Source organism: Paroedura picta, chromosome 12 (assembly GCF_049243985.1).
Source record: "Paroedura picta isolate Pp20150507F chromosome 12, Ppicta_v3.0, whole genome shotgun sequence".
In the NCBI taxonomy this organism is placed as follows: Eukaryota; Metazoa; Chordata; class Lepidosauria; order Squamata; family Gekkonidae; genus Paroedura; species Paroedura picta.
The window spans coordinates 27,675,467-27,694,100 of record NC_135380.1 but is presented as its reverse complement, the minus strand read 5'-3'; the positions used below and the strand labels follow the sequence as shown (position 1 = coordinate 27,694,100).

General features: G+C 40.7%; 2 protein-coding genes across 10 annotated transcripts in view; both read right to left on the bottom strand.

Annotated features, from left to right (window-relative positions):
- Nucleotides 1-626: 626 nt before the first annotated feature.
- BOLA3 (bolA family member 3) lies at nt 627-5,824 on the bottom strand. Its single transcript, XM_077306013.1, has 4 exons — nt 5,685-5,824; nt 5,201-5,327; nt 2,368-2,456; nt 627-856 (listed from the first exon to the last, which is right to left on the bottom strand). Exons 1-4 carry the CDS (start codon nt 5,727-5,729, stop codon nt 785-787), a joined length of 333 nt encoding a protein of 110 aa, XP_077162128.1. The 5' UTR covers nt 5,730-5,824; the 3' UTR covers nt 627-784.
- A 1,672-nt stretch (nt 5,825-7,496) lies between these two features.
- The window catches only part of TET3 (tet methylcytosine dioxygenase 3), a 93,479-nt gene continuing 82,341 nt past the window's right edge, over nt 7,497-18,634 (bottom strand). For all 9 annotated transcript variants that reach the window (XM_077305467.1, XM_077305468.1, XM_077305470.1 and 6 more), the window contains one exon: nt 7,497-17,978. In XM_077305467.1, the coding sequence (XP_077161582.1) occupies nt 16,123-17,978 (1,856 nt within the window). In that variant the 3' untranslated portion in view covers nt 7,497-16,122. The remainder of the gene's footprint in view (nt 17,979-18,634) is intronic.

Here is an 18,634-nt window from a genome sequence, read left to right as displayed (position 1 = left end):
TATATATATATATATATATATATATATATATATATATATATATATATAATCTACAAATAATAATTTTAAAAATTAATAATATTCCTAAGCTCACAAAGTAAAAACTACTTAAAATACTAACAAAGCCCTTCGAGAATAAATATTTCTTCAAATTCCTCTGGAAGACCTGCACCTTTACAAGGAGGGAGGGACACAGATAAAAAGCACCTCTGGCTTTGTCAGCTATTCACCAAGGAACACAGAAGAGTCTAGGAGCATTCCCAAATGGTGTATCTCAATGAGACTATAACCCCATGCAGAACAATCCCACATCAGCATCAATTCCACCCCAGTCAACAATACTTGTCTGGAGTAAGTTTCAGTTTGCTCATCTTCAGACAGCCCACCATAGCCTCCAAGCAATGATTCTGCACTTCCACCACTTCCCTGTATTGAGATGGAAAGGATAGAGAGAGCTGGGCACCATTCACATCCTGAAGACGCTTGACCATCAACCCAACATTATAAAGCAAGAGACATTCTCAACATCTTTGGTCATCCTGGGAAAACAGCTTAACTAATATGGCTGAGAGCTCTGAAAGCTAAATGAGAAATAAACAAGTGTTTTTTCAAACCAGTCCTGGGCATTTCTGTTCCACTGCACACTTGCACAATGAGTTTATTTGGAATGTGATCCCAGGAGCCAAAAACAAGAACAAAGTCTCTAATACAGATTCAAGCATAATCTTGTGTCCAGAAGCATTATCCCAGAACTTCACCATTTTCCACACATCATTTGCCTGCTCTAGTCTCTGCACTTGGGAACAGAAGTGAATATCCGTAGCCCATGCATTGCTTTAATCTCTTCATTTAAAGCCTGGAAAACAAAGTCATACATGTAACTATTAAAAGACACAGCATGAAAAAATATAAAAGATAAAAGAGCAGGTGTTATTTTGGTTCACAAAGACTTATAAAAACAGCCAAAGTAAAAGCCAAAATAAGCACAAAATGGAATTATTTATACCCAGGCATGAATAAAATGAATTTTCTTATATTGCATTTCAAAGAGTCAACTGTGAAAGCAGCCAAAACAGCAGTGTTGTGCTTAACATATTTATTGAGCCATAAGGGGGCTCAAAGTTTGTGTCACAATAAATTTGTTATCCTGTGTGAAGTACCATGGCACCTGAACATCTAAGTAACCAGCTATCAAGCTTATGCATGCAAGAATTCAGTGGATCGTTGATTCTAGTTCCTTTCAGCTAAAACATGGAACCAGAACAATTATTTTTTTAACAAAAAGGGAATGAAGATTTGAGAAAGGGCAGGAGTGGAAGTTGGCCACAAAAGGAGCAGATTACTCTGAAAATACCTGAATCTCAAAAGCCTGCCCTCAAGAAACCCATAAAGGTTAAATGACATTTTCATTCCCCACAAGCTATGACTGATCTGACATTGTTTGTATGGCCATTTAAAAATGCTGGCATAAAATAATCACATTAGAATAAGGTGACCAGATTTTAACATTGGTAAAGCGGGACACCATTGACCCCGGGGGGGAGGGGGTTCTTGATTAAAAATGTGGTCAATATGGAGCAACAAAAATTTTCATAGAACGCATAGAATGCAAAAGTAATATTGTAATATATATATATTTTTACTTGCAACATAAGTACAATTTGCCAGCTACCCCCAGGTGTCCCTCCAAAAGTGGGACAATCTGGTCACCTTACATTAGAAGTACAGCAGTAAAACAGGTATCACTTGCATTGGAACTGTGAACTATTAGAACCTACAAAATTATTAGAACCAATAGAGTTCTTAGCAGTTTCAGGACAATTGCAATATAATAAAATTTGCAAAAACACTAATAACATTTTTAAAAATTGAACTAAAAAACCTTTAAAATATGAACAAGAATTTAAACACAGGCAACAGCAGTGCAACAGTATATGACTGTCCTGAAAATGCTGAAAGCCAGAACATAAATATTTAGAAATGTCAAAATTTGCAGGAGTATTAAAACACAAACAGAAAGCTTGTTAGACGAGGAAAATAATGCAGAGGGAAAGGGTTAAATGACCCAATTTCCTAAATTAGTCTCTTCTCTCCTGATTGCATTTGGCTCAACAAAAACAGGATATCCATAAGGGAGCTTCAACCACCCCGTCAGTTTGCTACCAGGGGTCCACTATCCCCAAGGATCAGAATTTCAGGGAACAATACGGGCAGCTTTGGGGAGGGCAGATGTGAGGAAGTTCTATACACAGAATTTTTACAGGATCTAACACTTCATTTAATCTTGCCTCCCACTCCATGAACACAGAAAAATGATTAAGAACCAGTACAGAGAGCCTCTACTCCAGAACATGGGATCCAGCTCACCTGATTCACCATCTGGTGCTGTTGAACTGTTCTCTTTTCCTTAAACTCTTCAGATTCTATATGAATTTCATACATTGCTCCACAGCCACCTTGAAAAAAATTGATTTCCATTTCCCACTGGATTGTTTTGTAACATATATTTTAGTTTTAACAATCCCTTAATGCATTCTGACTTCCAATTTCACTTTTTAAGAAAATAGGAATAGGGGTAGGGAATTCTTCAACATAGTCAAGGGTAGAAAACTTGAAAAACAAGGTCATGCAGAAGGAGCCGGAGGCCACAGCCAATCTACAAGGTTTAAGCATACAACTTCCTGCATTTTCTGCAGTAAACAATGGCTAAGAAGCTGCAGCCTAACCTAGACAAATGAGAACTTATGGAACATGTGCCTCAATCTGGAACCAGCTTGGAGAGAGTCAGCTTGGTGTAGTGGTTTGGAGTGCAGACTTCCAATCTGGCAAGCCGGCGCTCCCCCACATGCAACCAGCTGGGTGACCTTGGGCTTGCCACAGCACTGATAAAGCTGTTCTGAATAAGAAGTAATATTAGGGCTCTCTCAGCCTCACCTACCTCACAGGGTGTTTGTTGGGGGGAAGGAAAGGAAAGGGGAATGTAAGCTGCTTTGAGATTCCTTCAGGCAGAGAAAAGCAACTCTTTTTCTTCTTCTTCCCCTGATGAATAGATGATAGTTTGGGGTTTCTCCTAGACCCCACTTTGTTTTTGGGTTCTCAGATGGAAGTGATGGCCATGAACAACTTCCACCAACTTCAGCTCATGAACCACTTGAGTACATCATCTAGGATCTGATCTCAGTTATGAATATTTTGGTATTTCATGAATTGTGCAGGGCAATGAATTATTATACATTAATGATACCAGCATTACATGCCCCCCAATATTTTCATATAGTATTTTAAGTTTGTACCCTCTGACTTCATAGTTCTACACTCTTACATAAGTGCTGAACTTAAAAGACAATTAGAAAATTAAGAAGTCACTAATAAAATGTTAGACACAGACCCTCCAATGGTTTCCCTATTTTTTTGGTTTGGAGACACAACAGGTTTCCACTTAGGACATCAAATAACTTGGGATCTTACCTGTGTGGCACTACAAGGATCCTTCCAATTATGCCAGTGCTCCTGAATGTTCTGGAGTTTACAAGTTGGATCTTATCATTACAATGAAAGCAAGTTTTATATTTCTTAATCTTGAAACAATGTCTTAACCCCAATAGCAAAAACAAACTTAAGCTTAATCCTGATATGGTAGATGTGATACTTATTGGTGATGTTCTTCAAGGAACTAATCCAGGATCAGCTTAAATTTGTGGGCCAGGTGAAGAGAACTATCTCTGTTTGAGATACAGGCTAGTATTTTTGCTAGAAATGCTTTTTTTTTTTACCAATTGCAGCTAGTTAATCAACTCTTTCCCCATTGCTCTCAGCTAATATGGCCATACTGGTCCATGCTTTTTTGCCTTGTAGTGAGATAACAGTACTGCACATTACACAGTGTGCTTAAAAACAACCTGGAAACTTTAGTTAGTATACAATGCAGTAGCATGTTTAATATAAGAAAGATAACTAGTGTGGATTAACATGTTGTAACACTTGGTTATTCATCTGCTCCCAAGCTCAATTTAAGGTGCTCTTTATTTTCTTTAAACCTCTGCATGGTTTGGGATCCATACCGCTCATTAGACCCCATCTTCCAGTTCATTTCTCAAGTTACTTATTTCTCAACAGGCTTCCACATGAGATTCTTCCTTTGGCCAGAGTAAGCACTTTTTACAATGTATCCCCACCTTGAGGTTATGAGTGTAGATATTAGAAAGAGATACATGACTTTTTACTTGACTAGGGTTGCTGGTTTCACTATTGATTTTATTGATTGTAAACCACCTTTAATACATTAAGGTGGAAAGATGGCGTTGAAATGTTTCAAATAAATAGCGTGATTCTATTGGTGGTAGTCACTCCACTGTTCTCAAAAAATATCATGTATGTCTAGCACAATGCCACAAAACAAAGAATTGTCTCTTTGAACCATTAAAGGACATAATGGAAAGTGCCACTTGACATTTCTATGAGAGATTTAATTTTTACAAGAGAAAGTAGTAGCCTCGACTTTCTTAGAAGTCCAGTTAAAGCAACATAGGCCGTAAACTGAGATAACTGTGCTTTGACAGCTTCATGGCTACCCATCAGTTTCTGAGCACAATTCGATGTCCTGGTGCTTACTTTAAAGACATTCACAGCCTGGTATCTGCATATCAAATGGACCACTTTTCCCCATATGATCCCACCTGCCAACTAAGGTCACAAAGATTCTTACTTCTGACACAGGAGTGTGTAGGAGGTCTGTTCTGCTACCGTCCATGGTGCTTGTTTTGAGTGGGTGTATTCAACCTAGTGATGGCCTACTAAATATGGTACAGAAAGATCCTATATACTCTTCCATAAAGGGTGCAAAATGGAATTGTTCCAACATCTTTTTAGTGGAAGTAATGAATGTCTGACAGCTGGGAGTGGCAATGTTGCAGCTTTAACTTGGTGCATTTTAATTTATATGTTTAATTATATCTGCTTATATCTTGTAAGCTGCCTTAAGCATAGCAAAAAGGTGGGTATAAAAGTTTCAAAATAAAGAATAAATACAGCCAAAATTGAGTTCAGGCTGCAAATTGAAAGGTTACTCAAACCTGTATCATCAAACACCACCTGGGAATAAAGACTTCAGCAACCTGCCACGTCTAGTAAGATTCAGAGTCCCTCAGGAGCACAAGTATTCTACCAAAAGCAGTGCAATGCCTGAAATTTACCAAGCTACCTGATATATCCACGACTTTGATCGCAGCTGCTTGAGGGAACTTCTCTTTCAGTATTTGTGCCACCCTGGCTTCTCCATCAGTCTGTGAAGCAAACCTCCGCACTGTGTTGCGCAGGAAGAAAAAGATCTAACGGATGTACAGAGAGAGGTTATGCTAGTTTACAAAAGTTTCCAGTGTAAACCACCCTGAGCAGAAAGGGTATAATAAATAAAAAGCTACCCACGTCCCTCTTAAAGGAACAAAAATGCACCCCACTCCACTTTCAGCGAAGGACGAGAAATATGGTCCAGTGTGCAGGTATTGGGAACTAGCCACAGACTACTTACTGCCTTTTAGCAGCACAGGCTACTATTAGTATAGCAAAAACCCAAGGGAAGAAGGGGCACAATTCTTCCTGCACCCCGCCGGGGGAAAAATCTCGTTGGGAGCGCTCCCTGGGCGATGGGTCCCTCCACCCAGCACCGTTGCCGCTCCCCCACTGACCTCTCTCCTGCAGGCAGGCGCCCTATCAACCAAAGCAGCCGCCATGAAGCCTCTCGGTCAGAAGGGAGCGAGCTTGCGTGTGTCGACGAGAGATGACGTCACGGTCCCCTGTTCCTTCGCCCGCCCTACTTCACTCTCCTGGAGAGGGTTGCAATTGCAATGTTTGGAAGGAAAGTAGGTTGAGCCACGTTTGGGAGCGTTTGCGGGGGATGCCCGGCAGCTTAAGCCCCCGGGAACAGTCTTGTATCATTCCACCCGCAATTCTCAGTACGTTTCTTCAAGCACTGAAACCTGCAAAGGTCGCCGGAAAATAGAGCTTAACTCAACCTCCTGGGTTGGAAGTAGCCTGTCTGAATACTAGATGCCGACGGAAGGCCCTCGTCTACCTGCTTTGTTTGACAGTTTCTGGAGGCACCTGGCAGGTCCCTGCTGGAAATAGGATGCTGGGTTAGATAGACTCCCCACCAACTCCATGCTTTGGCTAAACTAATGGACTTCTAAATGTAATAGGTTAAAAGGTAGAAATGCACCTTCAATTAATGGCAGCTGCTCCCAAAGGCTTCAGAGCTGACAAGGACGCAGCAGGCACTAGTGCAGCTGAGCCTGACACCTTCCCAGTTGCATGTTTTATTTATTTACATACATACATACATACATACATACATACATACATACACACATATATATATATATATATATATATATATATATATATATATATATATATATATATATATATATATATATATATATATATATATATATATATATATATATATATATATATATATATATATATATATACCAACCTCCCTGGAGGCTTTTAGTTATGATTGTTCACAAACCTGGCTACAGAGCGATGGGGGGGGGGGGGGACTCTCCAGCAATTATGATAGTGCCAACCCCCAAAGGTGAAGCAGGTTCAGAGGATCTCAGCATTAACTGAACTTGGAGCACTATCATAAAAAAAATGACAACCAGCCCACACACTCTAGCCAGGGGTGAAGCAGGACATAAATGGTCAGATAAATGTGCTATTCATACATGAAGCTGTCTTATACTATAAAGGTAAAGGTATCCCCTGTGCGAGCACCGAGTCATGTCTGACCCTTGGGGTGACGCCCTAGCGTTTTCATGGCAGACTCAATATGGGGTGGTTTGCCAGTGCCTTCCCCAGTCATTACCATTTACCCTCCAGCAAGCTGGGTACTCATTTTACCAACCTCGGAAGGATGGAAGGCTGAGTCAACTTTGAGCCAGCTGCTGAGATTGAACTCCCAGCCTCATGGGCAGAGCTTTCAGACTGCATTTCTGTTGCCTTATCACTCTGCGCCACAAGAGGGTCTTGTCTTATACTATAGGTCTGTTGAAATCAAGCATTATGTACTCTGACTGGATGTGGCTTTCCGGAGCCTGCAATTGAAGTCTTTCACACCATCTACTACCTAGGGTTGCCAGCTCTAGGTTGGAAAACTGGAGATTTGGGAGTGGAGCCTGGGGAGGATAGGGACCTCAGCGCCATAGAGTCCACCCTCTCAAGCATCCATTTTCTTCAGAAGAACTGATATTAAGATGAGCTGTAATTCCAGGAGATCCACAGGCCCCGCATGGAGGTTGGCCTTCCTACTACTACTTGATATCTTTAGATGTAGAACATCTGTACTGCCACTGATCCATAGCTACTCACTGCCTTCTCTGAGGTGTAGTCCTAGGGGAATGAAGGGAATAGGGTGCTCCCTACAGCTTGACTTATAACAATATGAGAAGAACCCTTAAATCTAAATATTGAGGAAAAAACACACTGAATTTGAGTGCAAAAAATAAATATAAAATTTATTAAAACACCCACAATAGTTTAAAGATATCAGGAATAATACATTTCACATACCAGTTGGTTGTGTAACATAATAAAATACAAATTAAAAAAAGGATCCATACTTGCAATTTTTAGGCATCCTAAAAATAAATTTGCTGAGACACAGAAGGAAAAATAAGAGTGTAAGAAAAAAAATTACAGACAAGAAGGGGAAATTATACAAAATAAAATTATCAGCATAAATTTACTGTACTAAGGATATCTACAGTTTAATACACATGTCCTATTGCCTTGAAACATTGTAAAATCTACCATTTGTCAACCAATCCCAGATAAAACTTCATTTCAAGTAGCCACAGTCACAAATCAACAAAGAAATCTTCAAGTGTGGTCCACAAGGTGGCCTCCACTGGAGGTCTCGTTTTCCAAATGTGAATTCAAAGAGACAAGAAATCAAATACATTGAGAAGTTTCAGCCTCCAAGTAACTAAACTGAATTTGTCTGCCAAATCCAACGTGTTTTCCCCAAATTTCTCTTAAATTAAAAATGCCTTTAAGACAGGTTTATACCTATACCTTATACACAAAAAATGCATTAAAAATAAATGCTGAAAGCCAACTAGACAACACACATTTTCCAAAGATGGAACAGCAATGAGTAATCTCCAAGCAATGGGTGCTTTAAAGAAAGAGAAAGGCAAAATAAAAACAACATCCCTGATATTGGAACAGATGAAGAATTTGGCCAATTTGTGTAACTATTCTTAGGCAAAACAAGAGAAGTGAAACCTTACAATATAGCTCTTCATTGTGCAATATTCTGTAGGCAGGCGAGACCCATATGGCATTCCATAGGAAAGCAGGAATGGCCCCCTTTGCTATCATCATAAACTATGTAAGTCACCTGCTAAGAAATGAGGGCCTGGTTAATAAATGGCTCTTCTGCTTGTGACCGGAGAAGAATGTGACCGAATCTAACTTTACCCCAGCTACAGATCATGTCCTAAAAAACTGTTGAGCTACACCCAGAGCTGACTCTGACTTCTAATAATGATTTCACAGAATAATCTAACTGAATTCTAAAATGCACTTCTTCTTTTTTGCTCCAAAGTTTAAAAATTAAGCCAAGATCCTGCTGTTTTTCCCTTGAGACACTTTGCAATAGTTGCCATAAAATGATTGGAGCCATATGTGCCACAGGGTGGACTTTTAATAAACTATGCCCAAATGATTTCTGATAGAAATGAGTTTGAACAGACTAAAATTATTTTACCATGCAGGCCACATTATAGTAGTTAGTGCTTCAGGAAGCCTCTGCTTGTTGAAACAAATGCACCACTCCCAGTGCCTCTGGTAGTCAAACTGCAGCCCTCCAGATGTCCATGGATTACAATTCCCATGAGCCCCTGCCAGCATTCACAGGCAGGGGCTCATGGGAATTGTAGTCCATGGACATCTGGAGGGCCACAGTTTGACTTTTTAAGTGAGAAGTTGCCCAAGAATAGAGTATAAAAGGCCATACAGTTTCAAAAATATCAAGTACAGTGTTGAAATAATAAAATGTATACCCTTGTTTCTAGTACCGGTATCCATTTTATTAGCTATAACTGAATCACAGGCTGCCACAATACTGTTTTTTGAGGTATTTTCTGTATGTATTGTGATAACAGCAAGCTTATTATATGATGAAACCCTGGCTTCTATACATGTTTATAACAACAATGCTTGTGAACTAAAGAGAGAGTGAAAATAAATAGCACCAAAAGAGCATTTTGTAAAACTTTCAGACACGTCTATTCACAAATAGTGACATATAAAGCAAAAAAGCAGAATGAAGCAGGCATTGTAGACTAAAGGTTTAGCAAATCCTTGTGTAGTCAGATCCTATTCCCCACCCCTCCCCTCCCACAACCCAACCTTCCTACAGGCTAGGCCCATATTCAGTACTGACATCTATAGAACCTGTGCTTACAATGAGATGCAAATATGGTCCAATAAGTATTATTCCCTGGATCAGGAGAGTAAAGTTAGGGCCCTATAGGACTGTCATAAACCCCCTCCCCCCCATTAACAATTAAAGCAAGCAAGCTGAAGAAAATGGCGACTACATTGCTTTTATAAATAGCTGCTCTGTCTCGGAGTTACAGCACCCATCAGTTTTGCATAACAATGACCAATACACAAGGTTATGAGTTGTTGCACCATGCACACTTGCTCCATTGGCACAAGTGTAAATTCTGAGTACAATTTGTAGTACTGTATTTTCTTCCCCACCTTCTTGAAGAAAGTCAAAGAAAGGAAAGCATTTTTTTTTTCATTTTACTCATTCACAGTTTCGTTTATCTTGGCTGGATCTTGCAAGCCCTTTCCACACAAAGAGCTTTACCAGTAGCCAGTCCAGTCTAGGAAAGGACTAGCAGGAGTAACTGGAAGAGTAAAATGATCAGTCTCAGTGCCAGAGCCTGATCCTTGCAACTCCATTTCTACTAGCTGAGGAACTAGCCCTAGAAGGAAGATAGTCATCATTTACACCAGAGTTAGCTCCTTTGGATCTGCATACAAGTAAATGAACTCAGAATCGTCTGGTTGTAGACCTGGAGCAGAGACTATCTGGACAAATATTTAAAATGGCGAAACTTTCAATTCTCAGTTAATGGTTGGACATATTCAGTAGCACCTTAGCAGGATGAATTCTGACCAGCTTCTTCCCTATTTTTGTTTTTCCAATTCACCAAGATAGCACCATTTCCTCAGAAGATTCAGTTGATAAAATATATATCTTCTAGTCTACAACACACTCTGAAATTAAACATTGTCAAATGAGGCACCTCGTTTTATTCCTTTCCCTTCCTCACTTTGTCTTTTTGAATGGAACACAATAATAAGACATAATTAAGGGGGGGGGGTTTCCACTGATTTCTTGTGGCATATCATCCCATTTTAGGTATAAGTGGGGCTAAAGTTCCCTATCTGCTTCTCAAGGAGACAATGCAACACTTTTACACAAAGAAAACCTTTCAATTAGCCAGTTCACAGGCCATAGGATAATTTTGGCCACAGAGTTAATTTAATCCCGTGCAGTTAAATTGTAATAATTCACAAGTCACTTGTTTATTTGTCCCCTTCACTCTTTGGTCCCTGAATATTGTTGTAGTAAATAATGTTCAAGAAGAGTCTAACCGCTTCTGGATCCATAAGCCAAAGCAAATCAAAGTGTTACAAGTGAGGAGACAGAAAACCATCCAAAGAAGTGGTCTCAAGAGACTCACATTTTGTAAATTTGTTAATAGTTGTTTGCTAATGACTTGCATTGGGAGCAAAAATTTGGCCCTCTGTCAAGATGTTTTCAAGGGATTATGGATGCAGTTGTAGCAGCACCAAGCGCTGTGTTTGTATTCACTTTCTTCAGATCACTACCCCAAGAGCAACTGTTCTATGGTAATTCTGAGAGCAACATTGGCTCTGTACATCATTAGCTCAGAATACAAGAGCTGCAACTAGGTCAACATGCAAAGGTCAATACAATGCTTACAGCACTTTACTGGCTGGGGCTTCCTGCAGCTCTTAAGAGGGTGATCAATAGGTATACAGCCACTGGTCATATGCAAACTGGCATTGGCTCATCTAGCTTCATTTTAAAGAACGAATAGCATGATCAAGCCAACTCCAGGTGTCAACGACCACCAAAGCAGCATATCTATGCTGCCATGATTGTGAAAGTGTAAATGTTTCAGAACATATCAATACCACCCCCTGGGGTTTAGTATAGCTGGGACAACTTTGAGCCCTTAGGATACCATATACATACATTGTTGTAAATAATGTCTGCTTCATACTATTAAAGTTTTCTGAACACCTTAATCACAACACAGTAATTACAATCATCCCGATGGTAAGCAGAAAAATGATGGTGCCAATGTAGAACTGAAAAACAGACTTATGGCAACTAAGCCAAAGTAGATATTGTGTGCATAGTTCTGTATTTCTCATATACATCAGAAGCATGCTGATTTTTTTTTTCACAACCGAGATTCGAGGTAGGTTATCTATGTAGTGCAACGCAACCTCAGATTGCAGCCTTCTTTTTTATAATGTCATCAATTTATCTGGGAAAGAGAGAATCTTGACTTTCCTTTCAGGGCTTTGTTTTAAATCAAATATGTATATGAGTGGGTCTGCCTGTAATTGTTTCATAATACGTATGTTGTAGAAACTGTCTCAAAATCTGACAGTGTTCACATATTGTTGAATCAAAAATTAAGCCCAATGAATTCCAACAATTGCTATAGATTTAATACTGACATTGCCAGGATCAGAAGGTCTATAGATTGCTTACACCTTAGTCAACCCATTTAATTATTATTTTGTGGGTGTGTATGTGTGTGTTAGCTTAGACCAAAACTCTTAAATTCAGTCTCTGCTGAAGCACATGAGGATTTTGATTTTGGCTATGATGCCAACATAAATTAGTGACTTCAATTAAGCCTTACAAAAATGTAAAAGCAGATCATAATTTGGTCCTTCATGATACATGTATAAGTGAAGCAAGTCAAAGTTCTGGCCTTTTAATTATGTTCTCCTCTTTCTTCTATTCCTATTGTAAAAAGAAAAAAATAGGCCAAACATGGAGGCAGTCACAGGTCCTACCCTGTTGCCACCTCCTGAGATAGCACCTGGTTCTTTAAGAGCCCCAAAAGAGGAAATGCCAAACTGTCTTTACAAAATGTCTCCCTTACCTAAGGATTTTAAAGGCAACCATCTCTTGAACATAAAGTTGTAACCCCAGGAAAATAATATGCCAAAACTGGATAGACTTAAAAAAAAAAAAAAAAGTCAAACAGATGCTTACAAGCCCAGCAGGATTTTCAAAAGTCAAATGAATTGTCTCATGCCCCCAAATGAAACTGCTCCCTTCCCACATATAGCACAATTCCTTGCTCTCTAAAGTAATCTGAATGAAGTTTCCAAGGCACCCCTGCAATATCGTCAAAATAGGGACATTGAATGAAACACTAACAAAGAATTCAGACAAGTAAAAAAAGAACACACAGTGTCCCGTCCCGTTCAAACCCCCCCCCCCCCAGTAATATTTCTTGGGAAAATTTAGGTCCAATTTTTTTGTGATTGCAGCTGGCTAAGGGACCCATTCCACATCTGTCAATGACAAGTGATCATTAAAGTGGCCTAGGCTGGAATTTGTGGAAATTTAACCAAGAGCTTGCATATGTGTTCAGATAGAGAGAGGCCTTTTGAGATTTTCATCAGTTTTAACTGAAGGTGGTCACTCAACACAAGAAACCTCCCTGCATGTAAAAACAAAACAAAACACATACACACAGAAGACTAGGCTAGAACTGTCTTCACTTGCTTTTTACATACAAAAAAGCATCATTTTAAAATTATTTTTAAACTGTAAAGAGCCTTTGAAATGTGATTCCCCTCCACCTGCAGTTTGAAGTGGTACAATTTAGATGGGGCTGTACCACATGACTTTGCTAAACATGGCAGTTTGGCCTTCTGCAGAACACCATGGAATTTAGTGGCTGATTTACACCAGTGGAAGATTAGGCCCTGAGTGGTTGCCTTTACAACTGTCCTGTAACCTAGAAATATTATCTATAATAATCTGACAGACTAATTCTTACAACTGCAATATGCTCATGGGTATCTATACAAAATCAATAATCATTCATTGATTTTCCTTGCCAAATATAAGAAACTTTGTAGAATACAGTAATAGAAGAAAAAATTAAATGAAGGACGGACAAAGCATGTTAAATATTTTGTTTCTATTTACATTTCTCCCGCAATAATCTGTTTTAAAACATACTGCTCTTCAAGTTATTGGGTATTTTTTCTTTTAAATCTTGGTGAAAGTGCTTTTTTTAAAAAAAATCTTTCTCTATTTACAGTTTAAAATAAGAACCACATAAAACGCCCAGGATGCTGTTTAGAGAGATCCCATTTTTCTGTGCCGGTGCGCTAAGATTGAGAAGGTTTTCTAGTAAACAAATGCTATGTACAGGTTTTCATTTGCAAGCTGTCTTTTTCTCGAAAGGCACCTGTTAAGTGCAGAAGGTGACTGAGTGTTATAATCCAGTTTCAAATCTCTAACAGGTTTTTGCTCTTGTGGCCTTCTGCACTACTGAGAAACCACACACACACAAGCTCCTCAAAGCTAGTGGGATTTGCTCTGCTGAAGGAGTCAGACCTCCATTGTTCTGCAGAGAGACCTGCAGAAAAAGATGGCAATAGACTCTTACCTATTGTCACTAGTTGCCACCATCCAATCTGAAGACAGCCCCATTTCAGATTGCAGAGATGTTTTGAAGGGGCCACCTCCAGATTGGAAGGTTCCATCATATGAAAGTTATTGGGATTTTTCCCCCAACGGATTTGATAGGAGCACCTTAAGTCCACCAGGAATTTCATTCTTTAGCTCAACATATTTCTGGTACAAGTGAAATCCGCACAGTTTAAAGAATACCTATACACCAAAGTCCTCTCACACACATCAGTCTATTACCATACATTTCTATCAATCTTTCCCATCGGGATCATAATTGATTTAAGCCAAATGTGAGCCCCAAACTTTCTGGTGTGGTTTAGGTGGTATGAGATGTGAACTGGAGGTAAATTCCACTATAATTTAGGGATGATCATTATAATTTTAGTTAATCAAAGCTTCTCTCCAAGGGAGATCTGGCTTCAAACAGGCCTAGCCACTTATGTGAATCAGCATTCCTAAGACAACTTGCATGATTGATAGAGAAGGTGGGCTGCTTTAAAAATTGTGATTCAGAGTTTTAAAAGCACCAGCTGTGTTGCAGTAATTTGACATCACATCATTGTAGATTTTTTTCCTTAAAAAAACCCAAAAATGGCACAAGAAAAAAAAATTAACTTACAAGAAGCTGCTTGGTTTCAATTTTGCATTTGAAAATGTCCCCCAGCAAGGAGAGGACATTTTCATTTGGTAAGCATGCACCAGTGGAAAATGCAGTGCAAAGAAAATCAAGAGTCCTCCTTTCTCTTGGACTCTGCACCAGAGGTTATAGAAACAGGCCATGGCCTCCCCACCCTAGGACAATCTTACCAACCTTTGCAATACGGGTTTTGGGGGTGGTTTCTGCAAGATACAGTAGTTCATCCTGAGATTTGTTTTTACGATATCTAATTTACGTCTTTTAGTGCTATAGAACAGAAGGATACAAAACTGATATGGACCACAGTCTGAAATAGCCCTAACCAGCTTTTCTCTCCTCTGTGGGAAGTAGTTTACAGGCTTGGCAGGAATACAGAAATTGCTAAATGCAGTTCTGGGAAGGCAAACAAGACTATTTCTTCTGTATCCTACTACTGCAATCTTCCCACAGAACGAGACAAAGAGAATCATTACCTGGACCAGGTGTACTCCTTTAAATGTTGGTTGGCATGGCCTGCATTCTTGCCCCCTTATACACACATCCACCTTTTCTCCCTCTCTTTGACACCCTTTTCTCTGTTATTTCCCCTGATTTTTCTTTATCTTAAATTAACAGGATTCAGCTGCTGATGGAGACAAACTGAACTAGCTTAATTTTAGGCACATTGCACAACCTTCCGCCCCCCCCCCCCCCACTCATAATCCTTTCACAAGGGAGGGGGGCTGATCACTGTGTTTTTCACAGCTCACTGTTCTTCAGGCTAACACCTAAGCCTAGTCCCAAGAGATACGTTCATATCCACATTAATTCCATCGGTACTGTAATGCAATAGCCTCAATGATCAAACTTGGCTCAAAATCATTGTGCACTAGTTTCCTATCATGCTTCAAGCATCAACATGCATGAGTATGTTAACATTCTGCCCCTGACAGCGTCTGAGATAGAGAGGATTCAGCTTCAGTTGGACCGGGGGGGGGGGGGGGGGATGTCTCTGCTCCTTGGTTTTACGAGGAGTAACAGAAGTTTCTATTCAGAGATGGCAAAGACCCATTGAAAAGGAAGTCACTGCTTAGATATAATTCATTGTCACACAGCTTGAATCTCTATATTATCTCCCCCAAATCTTTTACTCCCCAGCATTGATCTACTGTATCTGTAAGAAACGTTCAGGCAGCAAATTAAGCATCCAATTTCATTACAAAAAAATATTTTCCCCCCAAAGTATGCATTTTTTCAGGTGGTCTCCAAGGCTGAGATTTCCACCAGCACAGAAGTGAACTGATTTTTAGCTGGTTTAATACGGGGTGGGGCTTCTTCTTGCCATTTAAAACTGCTTCTTCGCAATATAACATTTTGTTAAAAATCCAATAAATATGTACTTGAAATGGAATTTAAAAGCTTTCCTTTGTGAAAGGACACTATAAATTTCTATTTCTATTCTTGTGATGAACAAGGATAGATTCCCCCTCCCCCCTTAAAAATGCAGAGATATAAATATCGGATTACTGAAAAAAATGTTAATAGCAATAAGTTTCTTTAACTCGACTTCTAAGTGTAGATCTCAGAAATGCCGCACTTGGCTAGATTTCATTTGTTTTCTCTCTGACATCCGCTAGGAAAAAGCACCACAAACCAGCACTGTCTTCCAGTGCTACAGACTTTGAGGTAAGATGGCCATATGTGAGTGGTATTCTTCTCATATCCAGCGACTGTATGGTCCAGTTACCTTGGTATAGGCGTAAGAGGACACAGTGATAGCAGAGTTTGTTGGAATGGCCAGGGCCTGCCGGGTGGGGACAGAATCCTTTTTTTCCTTGTGTTGGGGTTCTGTAGCCAGGTTGCCTCCCCATTTCCGCTTTTTGCCAAAGGCTTTGATGTCCTGCTGAAGGCCGAGCCGAGCTGCTTCCTCTTGCCTTGCCCTGGCTCTCTCTGCCAGCTGTTTCATTTTTGCTTCCCAAAGGGCAAGTCCATGATTGGGCTGGTTCAGGTTCTTGTGCTGGTAGAACACCAGAGAGATGCGTGTGGGGTGACACCGGTTGGGTTTCTTCAGCGGGGTGGTGGCATGCAGCTCTCGCCTCGCGCATTCAATGAGGATAGATCCATGGGCTGGAGCCACGGCCACCCCCCCAATGTTTTCATCTAGGAAGTTATGTTCACTATCTGACCATACTTCCTCCTCTTCCACCCCCTCCTCCTCCTCCTCCTTGATGTTCTTGTCAGCTGACTCTTCCATGCTGTCATCCAAACCGAAAGGGTCCCAAGGGGGCCTTTCTTGGTGACCGGCCCCTGGCAATGACACACTGCCCTCTGTTTTCAAGGAAGCAAATGGCTTCTCTCCACACACCCCCGATCCCATCGATGACAAGGAACCAAAGGAACTCCATGGCCTATTGTGTAACCCTGTGCCAGGTGTTGGAGTTCTTCTGTCATCCACTTTGGCAGAACCCCAAAGCTCATCTTGAAGCCTCGAGCTTCCCTGGGTGGAACCAAAGTTCAGCTGCCCAAGGTTCCAAGGTTTCTCCTGAAAATTTGAAGTTGCTGAACTGGAAAATGCCAAAGAATTTTCATTGGCTTTGCAGGAGCTCCATGATTTCCCAAGCATATCAGGGCCAAGTGGCAGTGGCTGTCCTTCTCCAGGATACAAGTTCCACTGTTTCTCCAGTAGATGGGATTGTGGTAACCTGGTAGTGTTTGAGTGGGAGCTGAAGAAATTCGACTTATTCTGTGTGTTTGCACTGAGCACACCAGCATTGTCACTAGGCGTAAACATGCTCCATGGGCTCTCAGAGTCACTAGTCCTGCTAAATGAAGACTCATTCTTCTTGGCCTTATAAGGGCTCCAGCGTTGTTCTGATCCTCCATTCTGAGATGATAGGGGCAAATCAGTTGACTTCAGGCTGGAATTTTGTCCACTAACAGAAGCAGCCCTTTGAACAGGCTCCATGTGTGACAAGGAGTCCACTGGTTCTTGCTTGATTGTTCGGTTGTTGAAACAGTTTGCATTTTGTGCAAATGGCAGGACTTCTGCAGGGACTGAGTTAGACCTCTGAGGCACAGCCACTGTCTTACCTGTATGCCTACTGGCTCTCTCATAGGTGCGCTGGTGGTGGTTTTTGTTCTGTACTGTGGGAACGATTTCATCCACCAGTTCAGAATTCCTGTAAGCATGGCTCAAGTTATCTTGCAACATCTGAACATCAGGTTTTTTCTCATAGCTGTTGCTTAGCCAGGGTGAGGTCCTCGTATCACTGTAATTCAAAAACTGGGAGTGGAACATATGATTGCTGGAAAATCCATAGTACCCAAAAGATGGAAGTGAGAACTTTGAATGCAACCCATTCATTGAAGGCAGATTAGGTTGTGCATAGTAGGAATGGTAAGAGTAAACACTATTCATGCTGTATGGGTCAGAGGGCCTGCAGTTCCCCAGCACAGAATAGCTTTCCACCACAGCATTTCCATTGTATTTGAAACTGTTGTAATGATTCTGAGGTTCCACCTTGATGGAAGGTTTGACTGACTGCTGCGGGAATCCACCTTTCAAAGCTGCATCTGTGGGCATAGCACCAAAGTCAAGGTCAGTATGCAGAAAGAGCATCACTTTCTTAGTAGAAATATCGGAAGACAGAAGCTGTACCCTCAGCTGAAGGTGACATTCACACCAGGTCTGCGACTCATGTCTCTTGCCTGAGTATTGGGGTAGATACAGACCCACCGGCATTTTACGAGGAGGTGACTTGCCACTGTCTGCATGTAACGGCTGGGAAGCTTATTGTCTGTACTAACAGGAAACTTTTTTTTTTTTAATCTGGGAATCTTGCTCCTTCCCCCTATGTGCCTCTTCTCTTCCAGTATCTCACTTGCAGAAGGGCCTTATTTAGCATCTCTAAGATTGCTCTGAGTTGCTGCAGCTATGTGCAGCATCCTCAATGTTTTAATGCGCTCACAGACCGGTAAGCACACCACACAGTCTTGCAAAGCTCATACCAGCCACATGACTTCCTGGGTATGATGCTCTTCACAGTCCCTTAAAACAGGAATAGTGCTATTCTCTAATCCCTACAGGGTAATGATGAGGCACAAGTAAGTAAATTCTGAAGTTGTGCAAGTAACTTTTTGAGGGCCTGTTCTTTGGCAATGGAGAACAGATTTCGTTTCCTGTCCCGCAGGGCCTCTCTCACAGTACTGAGGAATTTTTCCCCCTGCAT